At 39.0% G+C, this 13,369-nt stretch overlaps 2 protein-coding genes across 2 annotated transcripts in view; both read left to right on the top strand.

The window, feature by feature from the left end:
* The first annotated feature begins 132 nt into the window (after positions 1-132).
* c8h9orf64 (chromosome 8 C9orf64 homolog) lies at positions 133-7,282 on the top strand. The gene is made up of 7 exons (XM_037680358.1): positions 133-148; positions 1,327-1,542; positions 2,424-2,565; positions 3,302-3,414; positions 6,138-6,281; positions 6,756-6,951; positions 7,030-7,282. Exons 2-7 carry the CDS (start codon positions 1,348-1,350, stop codon positions 7,257-7,259), a joined length of 1,020 nt encoding a protein of 339 aa, XP_037536286.1. The 5' UTR covers positions 133-148; positions 1,327-1,347; the 3' UTR covers positions 7,260-7,282.
* Positions 7,283-9,016: 1,734 nt separating this feature from the next.
* LOC119413054 (kinesin-like protein KIF27) overlaps positions 9,017-13,369 on the top strand; it is a 9,975-nt gene continuing 5,622 nt past the window's right edge. The window contains exons 1-10 of the mRNA XM_037680067.1: positions 9,017-9,314; positions 9,565-9,759; positions 9,954-10,948; positions 11,184-11,327; positions 11,426-11,590; positions 11,722-11,930; positions 12,158-12,273; positions 12,409-12,543; positions 12,772-12,977; positions 13,250-13,309. Of these exons, the coding sequence (XP_037535995.1) occupies positions 9,017-9,314; positions 9,565-9,759; positions 9,954-10,948; positions 11,184-11,327; positions 11,426-11,590; positions 11,722-11,930; positions 12,158-12,273; positions 12,409-12,543; positions 12,772-12,977; positions 13,250-13,309 (2,523 nt within the window). The remainder of the gene's footprint in view (positions 9,315-9,564; positions 9,760-9,953; positions 10,949-11,183; positions 11,328-11,425; positions 11,591-11,721; positions 11,931-12,157; positions 12,274-12,408; positions 12,544-12,771; positions 12,978-13,249; positions 13,310-13,369) is intronic.

Raw genomic sequence — 13,369 nt, 5'->3', positions numbered from 1 at the left:
CTGCCAGTGACGAGTATGCCATCGACGCTCTGATTGGTCAGAAGCTAAAAACCAGGAAGTGAAGAATCGCGTGTCGATATCGTTGCTTTTCTCTAAAATTTCCCGGCACAGCACCTGATTCACACAGCTCTGGTGGTTCAGCTGAACAGTAAGTTTCATATAAATTAACGTGACCGAAATTTTTGATAAAACAAAAAACCGATCCAGACAGGTTTGCAGTGAAGCAGCATGACAATATGCTGATTGACACGAACAAGACTGCTGCTTCCCAGTCCACATTCTATTGGAGTAAGCTCTGCTGACTTTCGTTTTAGATGTTTAGGTGACATAAATAAGCTTGTCATTCTTACCGTTTTTTTTTTTTTTAACAATTCTTATTTATGCCTTTTTGCACAACAAAATAAAATGGCAGGCCCTATGTGTGTTGAAAGGTCACTCATCCCGGGCAAAGATCAAATCTGAAAAATAAAATTCTAAGTACTATGTGTTTAAGGATCTGCAACTGTCATAATTTTTTCAAATTTGTCACAAAGTTTCAGTATTTTGATCTTGTCTAAAGGCCTTTGGTAGTCTTGTGCCACATTATGTTGGTTTTAAATCACTTGCACATTGTCATTTTTAGTTTTATTTGCTTAAGCTCTATGGTGTTGCATCCTAATTTGTCTCCCTTTTTTCTTACCTTAAAAACAAATATATGGTTTCTTCTGGGCTGCACAATATGTCATCAGTATCACAAAACACTGCTTAAGGCATATTTTTTCTGATAGACTATTGTATATTTCAAGAACCATTCATTCATGTACTGAATGTTAATATTGGATCAGTCCAACAGATTGTCACTGTTTTAGATGATAACGTCAGAAATGAGGAATATGTAGGTTGCAATATCACAGTATTAAAAAATATGAGTCCTCGTGACTCAATGAGACTAACCTGTATAAATAAAGGTTGAATGGAAAAAATTACACATCAAACTTTTTTTTTTTGTTTTGTTTTTGTGAAGCCCTAGTTTCCTCACATGCTCGCCGTAGTTGTCTGCGCCTGGGTTCTTGTTGTGCCTGCTTAAAACAGGGAGAAAATGGCACTCCCTCAGAGATGTACTGCAGGTCATCGAAGGTTATTGAAGATTCAGAAAGAAAAGGTCACAGCCGTTCAAATCACTCAGCCTCCATCCCAAAGAGGATCACAGAAGCTGCACCTGAACTGTGTTATTTAGGAAACACTAATCAGTCTGTAAATGGCAGGAGGCATATTTATTTTGATGCCTAATTCCACAGACTCGCCCATTTACTGGTTTAGAAATTATTTGTTTTTTGTCGTTTCCAGTTGTTTTCTGCTCCACGCATCATGGACAAACCTCTCTTACCCAGAGAGTCCGGGCGGTTCGTAGCAGAGCGCAGTCGAGATGTGTTTATCGAGGACGCCGGAGTGCAGAAGGTGGCAGAGACGCTCTATGATCTCAGACACACCGATGCTCTGACCGCCAGTGGATGGAAGAACGCAAATCCACTGGCTCCAGCCCCCACCTCAGACCAGGGGAGTTGAAAATATCAGGAGAGCTGAATTATTTCCATGTCATGTGAATTGTAAAGGAGCTGTTTTTGTCCAGTGGAATAGAAAACGGGAGTATTGAACCATAATCATTTGTTTGACGATGTCATTCCATCGTAAAACCTTTTAAACTTCTTAATAGAACAATATGACATATTAGTTATGATATCGTAAAGTATACAGAAATATGGATATTTGACAAAACAGAAAAGACATAAACTAATAGACAAAAAAAAAAAAAAACTTTCCAAAGATAGAGCTGTAGTTAATTAAAAAAAAAAAAAATCTCTGTGCCCTAACATAAAATCTGTTTAATTGAATTTCAGTCACAGTTCGTTAAAATAAAATACGTATATCACAGTCTGGATTAAGTATTGAACAAGATAAGGAAAATTTAAATGATGTGATATAAAATGTAATTCATTGAGCAAACATGCCAGGAATTTATTTTCATTTGAATTATTATTTTTTCAGACGTTTTGGTTTAATCGTTAGCAGGATAAAACTGGCTCGTTTGAGTAAATGATCTTCGACTCAAACTGATTAGTGAATGTTTTGCTCTGTTTTCTTAATCCAAATCACAAAGCAGGTTAAATCATTACCATTTATTTTACCAACTATAATAATCATTACATTTAGGATTGAGTTGACGTGTCAGATTCTTCGTAAGAAGCCTTTTGTGAACTTAGCTGCCCAAAATGTTACATTTTTGTAACTTATCTTGACAAAATAAGCAAAACTTACTAAAATAAACAGAAAAACACATTTCTTTTTCAAGGTCAATCTTTCTGTTTTAAGTGCTCCAAAGCTTATATTTGCAGCACTCGTGTCCCTCTCTTAATATTTGGTGTATTTTCACATTGCAGGCATTAAACTGGGTGTTTGTGGTGGACACCATGAACTTTTCTTTTTGGCCGGAGAAGGAAACGGAGCAGTGTGAGGTGACCTATAAAGGCACGACTTACACGGGCTACATGACCCTGTGTGCATCTATCAGCAGGGCCATGGAAGAAGGTGAGCAGAACAAATGTGTAAATCAAAAACATAAGATCATTTTTGTGTCTTTTTATTCGGCAGGCTCTGCCTATCACTGCGCGATGGGCCTGTTTGCTTATGACTTTGCGCTCCATTTTTTATAAATAAGTGAATCCGATTTGTCGACATTGAAAATATAAAAATAACTTTCAAGCGGTGTGTCAGAAGCAGAACGTCTAACAGTGTTACAGTACGTGGCATCTTAGCCTTTTCATGAACTGACGTTCTTTTGTCATTGCTTGCTCTACTTATTAGCAAAATGCATGTTTTGATATCTGTTTTTACCCTGCTGCTCTGTGTGGTTTTATTCTAGACACTTACTGAGTGTGTGCCCTTTACTTGAGCTTGGATTTGAGGGAAATTGCTTGTAGCTCTGCGTGAGCCTGAGCATCATTTATAATTAGCATGAATGACTCCGGATATGAATCAGTTATGTCTCCCATGGAATAGTGCTCTCGCTGTTGTCACTGTGCCCTTTATAACTACAACGCATTTTCTCAGAACAACACAGGTAGCTTTCCTCCAGAGTGTGAATCTCATGAGCTGACTGCCTGAGATCAGAACAAATTAGTTTCTCTAAGTCTTAATGTGTGTGTGTGTGGGGGGGGGGGTGGCTGTGGAACTTTACAGCTTGTTTTAACTCTGCACTTTACAATAAATGAATATGTCTGTCCTCTGCATTAGCTCCTTTAGCTTCTCTTTCCACCCTCTACAGGTCTACCCATTACTGATCCAAAGTACTTTTCCCAGATGAGCATGGAGGAGTTGGGGCGCGTCCTTCGATCAGACAATGAAACGGCCATGCCGATGCTGCGGGAACGCCACCAGGTTCTGATATCTACACAGTAGAAGGATGTTTGAGGAGAGGTTCACTGGCCATTAGGGCTGCTGGGTGATATGGACCAAATTGAATATCTCAATACTTTAAGAGAAATCGCGATATGCAATATATATATCTCAATTTTTTTTTTCTTTCCATAAAGTAATAAAAATATATTTCTGAGTCAAAGCTTTGTCCCAGTTGTCACACAGGCACATTTATTAACAAACTTCTATAAGTACAATATAAATGTCTCAAAAATAATTTCTTTTATTACATAATAATCCTCCAGCTGCGCCACCGTCACGACATTAGTAAGCGTGTGTGAAGCAGCAGTGATGGGCTGCGTCAAGTTAGTGGTGCAGACGGGCAAAAAAAGAAGAACTAGTTACAGATGTTCAAGTCTTCCAGTGAGAGGTAGCGTGACATTCATCAAGCAGCAGCTTATCATATCGCTAAAGACACGGTCCTTAGCGGCTAACAAGATGGCTAACTTTAGCCGTCTTGTTCCACAGTTGAAACTGGAACCGTGTCTTTAGCGATATGATAAGCTGCTGCTTTATTAATGTGGCGGCAACAGCTCTCACTGTTCCTCTCGTACAGCACAGGTAGTTTCGTATCGTATTTGTTTCAGGGAAGGAGGCTGGGAAGACTTCACAGTCGGAGCTGCAACACAAAGTTTAACACTTCATACTCCACTTTATAGCGCTGTTTTAAATGGTGAAAAAAGTTTGTTGTGCTCGAACCTTTCGTCGGGACTTGTTTTCAGCATTGTCTACAGAAAACATTTTTCTGCTGCGCGTCTGACTAATTAAATCCAAACCATCTCCAAATAATACAGCCACTTTTTTTCCTGCTCACCAGATTCGCTTGTATATGCTCTCTCCATTTTATGACTAATGGTAGCTACTATGTGCCGGCGGTGCCGCCCCACCTGGAGATGCAGAAAACGGGGGAGCAGGTGAGGGACTGGGCTGATAGGGAGAGGAGGGGCCGCATGGGAGAAAGAGAAGACAGGCGGATTTTTAAATATAACACTATATTATATCGATATAGTCTCATCGTATATCGCAAATTAAATTATCGCGATATTTTTATCGAGATATCGCCCAGCCCTACTGCCCATGCATATCTAGTTTGTCTTTTTAAAGGGAGCATGATTTCATAAGTTAGTAGACTGAAAAAAATAACGTTGATTTAACATTGCATAAAAATTGAGGATTTTTTTTTTTTAACCTGTAATGATCTTTCAGGATAAGTCAACTTGTGGTTTCTGGGTTAAATTATATTTAGGTTTTCATCTCATCCAGTTTAATCAAACCATAAAGCAAGCTTTAAAAAAACAAAACAAAAAACCTGAGTTGTTTGACTTTATGCTACAAAAGTTCAACATTTCAGTAAAAAAACATTGAACAGGTAGTTTATGCCGCATGTGTCAGACGTGTTGAATTATTAACAGATCAAACTAAAACAAGATGGACTTGGTTAAATCTGCCAGAAATACTCTGGTTCATTCAACAAGTGCATTTAAAGTAGTTCACCTAGCTTTTAGATGCATGCACAAAAGATTCTGAATCAATATTCAAATGTCAAAAATCACTTTTCTTGATGTTATTCTGTGTTTGCCACTTTAATAGTCAGCAGAGTGGTGTCTGTTTGTCCGGGTAGAGTTAATGGAGGTTCCTGTGGTGGAAACTTGTTGCTGTAAAGTTGGTTTTAACATCTTTTTTATATTTTCTTTCCTGAACCCTGAAGAAAATGACTTTGAATAATAGCTTAAATTATCATAACATCTTTGAAACATTTGATTTGTGTATAAATTTGTTGTGATCAGCACAATGCTAATTGTGTTAGTTCTATAAGATTTTCAATGTCGAATTAGTATCTGTGCTAATTGTAGATCAGTAGCCTGTCATGATTTTTTTTTTTTATTATATATATTGTTGTGAATTTGTCAATTAGACATGGAAGTGTATTCATCTGTGATGGTTCATGTAACATAAGCCAAACATTTAAGTTTCAAAATAATAAAAAATACATCAATAATCTTTATATAATCACTTCACAGCCCTCCGAATCGTAATCAGTTGAAACCACGAGGTGCTTAAAGAGTCTCAGCCCAAGTTAGACTGAGATCTAACAACAGTTAACGCAACTGTGTGGAAAATCATTAATATATATAGTTTTCATTTAAATAACTTTTAAGTGGAAGATTTACAATTGGCCAACAAGAGTAAATCATTTTACAAACTCTGACTTAGTATGTTTTTGCTATGCAAGTGTAAAGTTACCTAAAGCAGTTAAATAGTGGCCTTGGCTGTTTTTGGAGTGTAAATGTCAAACTAAGCAGACGTCTCTGAGGAAAGCAGAAGTTCATCTCTTTCTCATTAAGCTTTGAACAAAGTTAACTCGTTGACTTTAAAGATAATGAACCGTGTGCTGAAACAAACAAGTAATTGATTCACGTGATGCTTTATTTGAATGAAACTCCAACTTTATTCATGCATAATTGGTTTCTATGCGATCTGCGTGGACGTCTTTCTGCGTATATTTTTATCTTTAGAAGGAAAATTGACATTACTGCTCAATAATAATTTTGTTTATCAACTTTCTAGTGTTCCATCCACTGGTCTCCCAACATTAAAAGAAAATGAAAGTGTGCGGTTTGTCGCCTCCTGCTCATCATCGTGGCTAAATTTGAACACGTCACACTCTGAATGTTTCTAACTAGGCGCTGACTGAAGGTGGCCGTGTGCTGCTGGAACACGGTGGAAGTTTTCAGAGCTTCATCAGCCAAGCTGGAAGTGACGCCCGGAAGATGGTGGAGTTTATTGTAGAAAAGATCCCGTCCTACAGGGACGTAGCCACGTACGAGGTCAGAGTTCAGAATGCACTCTGTAAATCTGACGACTCAGCTTTCATTGTGTTGAACATGTGCACAAAGATTTTTTACAAACATTCACCGGATCAGCTGCTTCACATCTGACAGGGGCAGCTCGTTTTACTGCACATGAAATGCTTGACTACTTGAATGTACACGTTAATTTTTCGTTTCACTATAAAATTAGTTTCTGCAGAAACTACTACCAGCCTTCTTTGTAAGCACCTGTAAGTGATTGCTTTGTAGAAATATGCACAATATTCAAAACTTTGAAAGCACATACTAGATCAAAATTTGTGATCATTGAACTTTGGATAAATTGTGACGCGAGAGTGCCCCCTCCTGGCCACAAACAGTGTGGCAGCACATCCAATTCATTTATATTAGTACGCAATAATAAAATGAAAGTATAAAGATAAATTTATGTTGGTGTTGAACTGCTGATTTTACTTTGTTGTTATTTTTCAGGACAAGAGAATATCTTTCTACAAGCGAGCACAGATCTTGGTGGCAGATTTCTGGGGCATGATGGAGGCCAGAGGAGAAAGAAGCATCACCAACATAGACTGGCTCACCATGTTCGCAGACTACAGGGTCCCTCAGGCGCTCGTCTACTTGGGAGTACTGCGGTACTCCGACTCGTTGTTGCAGGCGCTTAAAAACGGTGGGACAAATGGGAGCGAATCTTTGTTTTTTTCTGCAAAGAAAAACATTTTAAATCATTGAACATTATCTTCCTCAGGTGAGCTGCTGCCTTCAGGAGACCGGAGAGAAGTGGAGATCCGAGGTTGTTCGATTTGGTCTGTGGAGCTGATTAAAGAACATCTTTGTAAGCTGGTGCAGGAGAAAGATGGACAGGTCTGCAACATCAACTCTGCCATCATCGACTTCTATTTGTGGCCTTTCGCAAAGCAGCACCACAAAGAGATGGCCCACATTCCCATACACCTGACACGCTGCATTTACTATTGATCGACCAACTGTTTTGTTCCCATGCAGCTAGATTTTCTTGAAATTGTATAAAATGTTCTTGATCAATAAATCCAGTTCTGACTTTTTGACGATCTTTCAAAGTTTTTCTTTCAATTTTACCTGATTTTTCACCCATTTTTTGTTCAATCCCCGTACTTGACCAAAGTCAGCATATTATTCAGTTTGTGCTTAGACATTTAGGAAAGTGGCAAAATGTATAACAAAACAATATAGAGACAAAAGCAGATAAAAAGTATCTGAAAGTCGTGTCTGTAAGAAATGGATAAAAATCACTGAAGACCTGATGGGAGTAGAGAAGCATTCATGTATGGCAAGGTTTCTACCTATAATAATTTTAGAATCAACTTTTTGCTAAAATACTATTTAATGTCTCAAACTGTGTTATTATTTTTCATAAGTGAGTAAAGAAAAAGGAACAAGTTATGTATTTTTGACAGTCTACAGATGACAAGGCACCAAAGAAAATCCACCTTAAAAGAGTTTTTTCATAAAGTTGTCATTCATACAGCAATGTTCCATCTCTTGAATTTAGGAGCCTTTTTGTGCCTGAATGAGTCATTAATCAAATGAAAATGAGCAAAGCAAACAAGAAGAAAAAAAAGACACTTTGAAAATAGTCAAGTACTTGACTGAAGAAGTCTTTCGGATAAAAAACGAAATGTTTCTACAATTTTTTTTGTTTGTTTTGTTTTTTGAATGTTCAGAGGACCAGACTTAACTTTTTTTAGAGTGAAGTACTTGATTTTAAATATCTAAAACGTCCAAATAAACCCTTGTTTTCAAAAAGCCTGAAAAACTATTTATCAGGAAAACTGAACAATACAAAACAGATCTGACTTATTTGAAGCTAAAAATAAATTTATATTACAATTATGTATTATTTGTTGGGAAGTTTACTTTGAAATATCATTAGTTATTAGTACAAGACGTGTTATAGTGGTATTTAATTTGTTTTATTAAAGTAATATAACTACATTTAATTACATGTACACTAACATCTATCAAACTTCTTGAAAAGTATTTTAAACACAAGAAGTGCTTGTAACATAAAATTTCATTAGCTATTTCATTAAATTAATTATTAGACTTCAGTGTTTGGACACACATTCAGCTTTCTACAGCAGGAGCTATAAAATAGAAACAGACAAGTTAAACATGATAATAATAATTTTGTTCAAATATTTGTATCTAACAGATCACAGTTACATTTAATCTAATTAAATTGCATCACTCTGTTACATTTATTGTGGTACTCCAACCGATTGTAATCAAATTACATAATTTTGTATATCGCAACAATGAGATCTCAGTTGTTTTGTTAACTCGAGCTGTGTAAAACATTATGTATAAAAATTAATAAAGCATCAAAATAAAATGTAACACTTTAAAGTGTGATTTGATTAGTGATGAAACATCTTGCCCAGAAGGTGGCGCTGTTGCCTTCACGGCACCGTTCTGTCAAAGAGTAGCAGACGATCTTGAACGTCTCTTCCGGTTTTCCTCGCTATCAACGGCGGCCGTATCCATAGCAACCCAAAGGGAACAACAAACGCGATGGGATAAAGTTAACAACAAGATAACAAGAAATGACCAGGATGGATAAAAACACGGGAGCGGTCAGATGATGAATCTGCCTCGATGAATCAGTAGAATATTATCTGTAAAACAATTTAAAACTGCTTCTGAACTGGGATCAAAGTGAAGCGCCTCCGAAAATACGACGTTTCGGCCTCGTCATGACCGAAGTGTGTGTCCGGGTGGCGGTTCGTGTACGTCCCCTGCTCCCCAAAGAGCTCCTCCACCACCATGAGGCGTGTGTTCGGGTTGTGCCCGGTTCTGCTCAGGTAATGTTCGGTTCGGACCGCCTCTTCTCTTTCGACCACGCGTTCGGACCGACCGCCACCCAGGATGAGGTGTACGAGTCGGGTGTCCGGCCCCTGGTGGAGTCCCTGGTGGACGGATACAACGCCACCGTCTTCTGCTATGGACAGACTGGATCTGGCAAGACGTACACACTGGGAGGGGAGAACCAGGGTACGATTTGGTCCCAAAAATATTTAATAAGAGATTTAGGAAAATGATTGATTCAGAAAAATAGACATAAAAGAAGCACAAGGATTATGTTGAGGCTCAGGTGTGTTTTGTAATAACTAATCTGTTTTTTTAAGTGTCTTAATTAGCCCTTAAATTACTTTCCTATAACGTAAATTGCTGTACCACTTAAAATGTAATTCAGTCCAACAAAAAAATATATATATTGTTCCAAAACTGTTTACTTTTTCAGGTGAAGAGGGAGGAATTATTGATCGTGTGGCCCAGGATGTGTTCTTGTTGCTGGAGAAGAGGAGGAGTGATGGTGTGAAGGCCACAGTGCAGGTCTCATATATGGAGCTGCACAAGGAGGAACTACGAGATCTGCTGGAGCTGCAAACCCTTCACAAAGAGCTTCACATCAGAGAGGACGAAAAGGGAAACACGGGTAATAACAAAGTCAAAGAAGTGCAAATGATAACATATTCACATTGATGTAACTTCAAAAGTAATTGGAGGTTTTGCCATCGTGCATCATAGCAGCATGATTTTATTAGGCACAATTATTACTGTTTTTCCATCTCTAATGTCAATCTTTGATTTTCATTGTACGCGTGCGCGCGCGCGTGTGTGTGTTTTCAGTGGTGGTGGGAGCCAGAGAGATGATCATCGCTTCAGCCGAGGAACTGCTCAGCATTTTTGAGATGGGAAACACCCTGCGACACACCAGTACGACAGGAATGAATGATCACTCAAGTCGTTCCCATGCCATCCTCACCCTTCAGGTCAACATCTGTTGCCACGGCAACAACGGCCCCTCTTTAAAGTCTGCCCAGTCCTCCAAACTCTGTCTGGTTGACTTAGCCGGCTCGGAACGTGCTGGGAAAACTGGAAACACTGGGACACGACTCAAAGAGTCTGTTCATATCAACACGGGACTGCTCGCACTTGGAAATGTCATCCGTGCCCTCTCTGACCATAGCAGAAATCGCCGCATCAACAGGTGCAGCAGTGTGCATATACCGTATCGTGATGCCAAGATTACCCGTCTCCTTCGTGATTCTCTGGGAGGAAACACCCACACACTGATGGTGGCATGTGTCAGTCCCTCCCACCACTCGGTTGCAGAAACTCTGAGCGTCCTTCAGTTTGCTACAAAGGCTCGTCATGTCCATAACTGTCCAGGAGCAGTATCTACTCATACAGTGGTCAAATCGTGCCCTAATGCCTGGAACCCTGCTGAAGCTCGACTCCAGGAGCTGGAGTATGAAGTGAAGACGCTGAGAGAACTTCTGAAAGACAAGGAGAAGGACATAGAGGTGGAAAGGGAGAAGGCAGGTGTTAGAGGTGGAGAGGGGGAAGGTTTCAGACCGTCCAGTCAGATCAGTGTTTCAAAACCAGATCAGAAGGTGAACCAGTATTGCCTCTTGGTTCAGGAAGCTGCAGCTTTGCTTGCAAATATGGCTGGCCCTTCTCCAAGCCCTTCATTGAAGCAGCGACTACAAGACTGGCAGCAGAGACTGACAGATGTCAGTCAGTCCCATCATATGAATGATAAAATCTGTTCTGAGGAGTTTAAAGACCAGACACACCATTTAACCCTTTTAAAGCTTAGAGAAGAACTCAACAAATGTCAGGTAAACAGATGAAGAAGGGGTTTTAAAAGGCACTTGCCTTCTTTTACAGCTCAGTGAAATTAAGCCTCTGCTAAGATTTACCAGCTAATCCTTATAATTTCAATAAATCATGTTAAATATTCTGTTGTGACTCTAATAACATGGAGCGTGCTAATTAACGAACAAGTAGACCAGGTTGTATATAGACAGAAAAAAAAAATTCTTGTTACCACTTTTTTGTTTTTCTTATCTTTAGGATGTGCTCAGTATAAAAGAGCAACAATTAGAAGAGAAGGATGCAGAACTCAAACAGATCCAAAAAGAAGTTGAGAAACTTCTCCAAGAGAGAAGAACCCAACTTTTAGCCTTAGAAGAAGAAAAGGAAAAAACTCGAATACAGGTGAGGCGAAGCTAAAGCTACGGTAAAAACAACCACTTATTTATTGGCATTTTTTAAATTTTATTGTTCTTTTCTTAAATTTGCGTGCGACTGGTCAGACGGAGCAGCTGGTGAATCAACAGATTCTGATTGATCGCCTTCGCAGACTCACAGCCTCCACAACCTCACGGGAAACAGAAGCAAAGACTTCTGGGTACTTGTACAACAGACCTCACAGTGTCCCTCTGATCAGACACAGCGGTGTGCACAGAGCTTCTAGGAAGGTAGGTATCTGCTGTGTGTGTAAATGTTCTTGTGTCTGTCTGTTGTACCATCCACACTTTGAAACTGCCTTGCATTTTGATTATCTTACATATAAATATTGTTGCTTCGTACTTTTTGTTTGAATTTTCAGATTCACTCCAGTCCTCCTGCCTATTCATTGGAGAGGGTCATGGCAGCTTTCAAGATGCGTGGCCACCTCCTGCTGGCTGAGATTGAGGAGAAGGACAAAGTCTACTGTCCGTTTATTAAGGAGCAGGCAGAAAGTAATGAACCCAGTCTAGAGAAGGGTGAAGAGGAGGAGGAGGAGGAGGACAGTGTTATGGGCAGGAGCAAATTTAGGTGAGAGCCTTTATAGAACAGCTCTACTATTAGCTTTTGTGTCCGTGTACCAACAATAAGCTGAAGTCTCAGGCAAGTGTTGGTCTTAGAAGGATTTTTTTAAATAAACAAAAACGTAAAGGGGATACATGTTTGTATGTTCAGAAATTATATCATTTTAAAATTTGCAGTGAAAGTACCGTAATCTGGGATTTTGGGTCTAATTAAATTTTGTGATGAAACCTCAGACGTTCCTTGAATCGAACATGGACCAGCCGTCAGAACAAATTACCTCTGAAAGACAAAAGCACTTCACTTGCTCAGATACATGATGCAAACGCAGAAGTACAACAGCGAACCATAGGTAACTTTTAAATGTACACTTTATTTCTGCCTTCGAGCATGCCTTTGTCTCTGAAATCTCTTCTGTGGCTTGTAAAGGAGCTGCATTGTACCCATCGGCTGGTTGTTTTTCAACCCGTCTACTTCTGTTCCTTAGATTCCATGGAAAATCAACCAAATCAGAGGCAGGTGAAGAAGGTTAGAAGAGCCAGTGCCACCGCAAGAAGAATCCACGAGCTGACAGTGAACATGCGCATGAAGGAGGAGCTCATCAAAGAACTTGACAGAACTGGTGTGTCCACATGGTCAAAAGTTTCTGACTGGCTGCTAATCAAATCAAAACATGACACTGACAATATGAAGAAAACATGTCCAAGATTAACTCACCATGCATTCATTGCTTTAACCTGTTTAATATAATAAACTGTTTTATTCGTTAACATATGATTGACCTTGTATTTAGAAATGATTACTTACACTGAACAGTAGTTCTCATCTCTAAATGAGTGTTTTGGTTTAGAAAGGGAAGCTGAAGCAGTGGACCGATGTGGCCGGCTCACTGGGGAAACGGACTTGCTGGTACATCTTTCCACACAGAGCCGACAAGTTCGAGCAGAGGCGTACTCCAGTCTGCAGCACATGAGGCTGCAGAGAGCGCAGCTTCAGAGTAACCTGAGGCAGCTGGAGGAAATCAGAGACAGCAACAGAAAAAAACACCAACAGAGGGTCAGTTATATCAATTTAGACGACATAATAAAACATCAAACATGGATGAGATTAAACGCCACTTTATTATTCTTCATATATGTTACTGTTTACTGGCAGTATAAATACAAAGTATATATAAACTTGATCTGCTTATAAACACCAACCATAATTTAGTTGAGTTAGAGTCAACTGGACGCAAAAGTTGTAAAACATTTGACAACGGATTCTCATAATGAGTCAATTATTTATTCTTATTTTGAGAAATAAGTGACTTGTGTTTTTGTATACAGGAGCAAAGTGCAGAGATTTCACCTGTTGTCAGAACTCACCAGGGAGAGTCGAACAAAATGGTAAAAAAAAAAATTATAGAAAAAAAAAAAATATATATATATATATACAGTATATATATA

This window comes from Nematolebias whitei, chromosome 8 (assembly GCF_014905685.2).
Source record: "Nematolebias whitei isolate Nwh7 chromosome 8, NemWhi1, whole genome shotgun sequence".
Classification (NCBI taxonomy): domain Eukaryota; kingdom Metazoa; phylum Chordata; class Actinopteri; order Cyprinodontiformes; family Rivulidae; genus Nematolebias; species Nematolebias whitei.
This window is presented reverse-complemented; position numbering and strand designations above follow the sequence as displayed.